At 52.5% G+C, this 3,656-nt stretch overlaps 1 protein-coding gene across 1 annotated transcript in view; it reads left to right on the top strand.

Annotated features, from left to right (window-relative positions):
• The first annotated feature begins 3,537 nt into the window (after positions 1-3,537).
• The window catches only part of EPHA1 (EPH receptor A1), a 15,342-nt gene continuing 15,223 nt past the window's right edge, over positions 3,538-3,656 (top strand). The window contains exon 1 of the mRNA XM_007466651.1: positions 3,538-3,619. Coding sequence (XP_007466713.1) covers positions 3,538-3,619 — 82 coding nt within the window. The remainder of the gene's footprint in view (positions 3,620-3,656) is intronic.

The following is a 3,656-nucleotide window of genomic DNA, read 5'->3' as shown; positions in this document are numbered from 1 at the left end:
GCCAAAACAAAGCTGCTTTGGTCCCATCCATGCTGGCCCTTGCTAGGGACCTGATACTAATCTGATAAACCAAAGTGTATTGATGCTTTCATAGTGATCGCTGGCAGCTTACTGGGTTACCCTCCTGGTTAAGCTGCATGTTATCCAGCGACTTATGGATGTACAAGGCCCTGACCTAGGCTAGGTGGATCTCACCTTATGCCAGGTCAGCAAGGAACCAGGTGTGATGGGGTGCAGAGGACAACTTCAACAGGGTAGTACTAAGGTTGGTGCTGTAGGAGAGAAGCCAGAGCCCAGAAGCTCCAGGCTGCAGGGATGCGCAGGCTTCCCTTCCTGACTACAGAATGAGAACAGAGCCAGAGAACTTGGGTTCCCTCCACCTGAGAGAGGGACAGCTGTCCCTCTGGGAAGGCCTATCAGCTAAAAGATCTATGGCTCCTGGGAGAATAGAGCTGGGGAAGACTCTTTGATTTGCATTTGGTATTGTTAACTGACATCCAAGGGCATCCCTACAGGAGAAGCAAACCACGGTCGCCTACAACACAGATGGACTTGGGGGCGTCACGCTGAAGGGGAAAAGCCAGACTCAGGAGACTACGTGAAGTTCTAAACCAGGCAAAACAGAAAGCCTGGGGCCAGAGGTGGGATTGACAGCAAAGGGCACGAACGTTTTTGGGTGATGACAGTGTTCTGTAACTTCACTGAGCCAGTGGTTACCAGGGTGTATGCATTTGTCAGAACCCACTGAACTGTACACCTGGGATGGGTGCGATTTATGCAAATTATCCCACAATAAAGTTGCTTTTTAAAAAAATACACTTATTTATTTATTTATGGCTGTGTTGGGTCTTCGTTGCTGCACGCGGGCTCTAGGCACGTGGGCTTCAGTAGTTGTGGCATGTGGGCTCAATAGTTGGGCACGCAGGCTTCAGTAGTTGTGGCTCGCGGGCTCTAGAGCCCAGGCTCAGTAGTTATGGCGCACGGGCTTTGTTGCTCTGTGGCATGTGGGATCTTCCCGGACCAGGGATCAAACCCATGTCCTCCTCATTGGCAGGCAGATTCTTAACCACTGTACCACCAGGGAAGTCTCTAAAGTTGCTTTTAAAAGAAAAAAAAAAAAATTGATACCTTAGTCTTCGTGGTTGTTCCACTCTGGGAGTAACTGGGGAAGCCTGTAGGAGAAGGTCAGGAAAGTCCTGGCCTCTATCATTCTTCCAGCACATTAATGTTTGCTGTTTGCTCAGTACCTTACAGTTACCAAAGCACTTTCTCCTCTTTTGACCGTCACACCCTCCCTATGAGGTGGGTGGGATGATTAAGCCCATTTTGTAGCTAGGGAAACAGAGACACACACATGCTAAAAGGGCTGGCCTATGTCTTCTAACTCCGTATCCCAACATCTTTCCTGGAAATGGCCTCGGAGATCACCTAGGTCCAAGAAAACTAAGGTTCAGAGAGTGGAAATAACTCTACAAGGCTGCACTGTTTGTTAAGGAGGGAGGCCAAAATTGAAGGCGTGCCCCCTCCTACAACAGAGGGAATGAGGAATTGTCCAATTGGGCTCATCCTGATACAGGTGGCCCTTTCCTTCCACTTCTGCAACACTTCTAGACCTGGCACAAAGAGACAGACGGAAAACAAGAGCCAGGCTCCACTGGGCTCCACCTCTCCCTGCATGGGGCTGCCCCCGCCCTACCCCCTTGAGTCCCAAGGGTCTTGTTACTGTAACGAAGCACAGCACCGAGCCCATGCATTACCTCACCACAGTCTGGCTTATTTCCTAGCACGATTGTCCAGAGCTTGCTCCATTTCCCCCCTCTGTTGGCTGTGCACCCTTAGCCCATTCCTCCCTGCTGAAATCACAAAGCTCTGCCCCAAGTGAGCCTGTAGGAGCCTCCCCCTCCTTCCCGAAGTCCTTTACTTTAGAAAGAGGCCCATGGGGCAGAGCCTGTGTATCCTACCGCCCCTCTGTATATACATTCTAAAAGCATGTGTGTGTGTTGGGCGGGGGGGAGAGGGGGTTAGAGCAAGACATATATGATGGTGTGTCCATAGGGGGAAACATCCTGGGTGAATCACAAGAGACAATTGATGGTGTGTAACTTTGGGGACAGGAATGGGGAGGTGGGAGGAGGGAGGATTCTACTTTCCATTTTGTTTCTTTGCTGTTCAATGTGAATTTTCCAACCAATGTACTTGGATTACATTTATTTATTTATGCCAGTGAGGCTAGTCTGGGCCGGGAAACTATGAGCCATCTTCTTCTTTTATCTGTATATAAAAAAAGAAACACGAGAAGGATTAATTTTTGAAAATAAAATAAGCACCTAAAACGCTTCACCTCCCTTCCTCCAGGGTGGCCAAAACATGCAACAATTTAAATGATAGAAAAACTATGAATAATTCACCCAAATGAGATGGAGCCAGAGAGGGGTGTAGGAAGGAGAGGCCCCAGGAGTGGAGCTGGCCGCCGTTCCTCAGTGGATGATCAGTCCCCTTGGAGCCACTGTCACCCCTGATTTGCACCTCTGCTGGGGTCCTCTCCTACATGTCATTTTAGCCATCTGTGTGCTTGCTTTACGCCCTGGCCCCCGACACTCCTCAGAAAACAATTTGTTTAGGGCCAAGACTGTCTTACTCTTCTCTGAAGCTTTCAGAGCTTGCTGCACGCAGGGTAGAAACTGAAGAAACATGTACCGAATATACTGGAAGCCAGTCTCCAACAGGTGGGAGGGCCTTGGGTCTACACCACTAGATTCTCTACCACTTGTGCTCAGAAGCCCTCACCACTTTCTCATGTTGCTTCGTAAAGTGCATGGTAACCTTCAAACTCAACATGTTTACCGAGACCTTCCCTGCCCCGGCCTACACCTGTCTTTCTGCCTGGTTCCCAAGACAATCCTGAGCCCCAGCAGTCAAACTGGTCCCTTCACCACTCCCAGAGGCCCCTTGAGGCTTCCTGCCTTCAGGCCGTTGCTCGCGTCTTGCCCAATCTCTACCACCGAAACCCGGCTCACACAGTCTACTCCCTGGAGACTCGGTGTGCTCCCGGCTGGGCCTGCTTCCTCTGCCAACCAGCCTCGCCTTGCATTATGGTCATCCAAGCCTCCCCGACGGGAACATCAAGATGTGTCTCTTACCCGGCCTTCCCCTGTGTCTATTACAGTGCTGGGCCCTGAAGAAAGGGAGAGGGAGGAATACAAATGCGAGGTGGAATTAGGCGAAAGGCTGGATCGAGACAGGGTTGGGTTTAGGGTTAGAATTAGCACTGGGTGAGTCAATTCCCAACCCCACCCACTAGGCGGCGCCCGCAGTCTCATTGCGGTCAAGACGCCTCCGCTTTTTGAAGTTTATTACCTGTTTTACAAGTTTCCTTCCTGCCCTACTGTCCCTTTAAGAAGGTGATCCAGGTGAGGCCTGGACTCCGCCCCGGGCTCTGGCCCCGCCCCCCGCCCCTGCCCGGCCGGCCCTGCTCGCCCAGTCCTCGCACCCAGGCCCAGCCGTCCGGGCCTCGGTCCCAGGTCCCGGCCCCGTGCCATGGAGCGGCGCTGGCCCCTGGGGCTCGGGCTGCTGCTGCTTCTCTGCGCCCCGCTGCCCCCGGGGGCGCGCGCCATGGAAGGTACCGACCCCCGCCCCGCCCCTCCCCCTCCTCCTGG

Source organism: Lipotes vexillifer, unplaced genomic scaffold, assembly GCF_000442215.2.
Source record: "Lipotes vexillifer unplaced genomic scaffold, Lipotes_vexillifer_v1.1 scaffold71, whole genome shotgun sequence".
NCBI lineage: Eukaryota > Metazoa > Chordata > Mammalia > Artiodactyla > Lipotidae > Lipotes > Lipotes vexillifer.
This window is presented reverse-complemented; position numbering and strand designations above follow the sequence as displayed.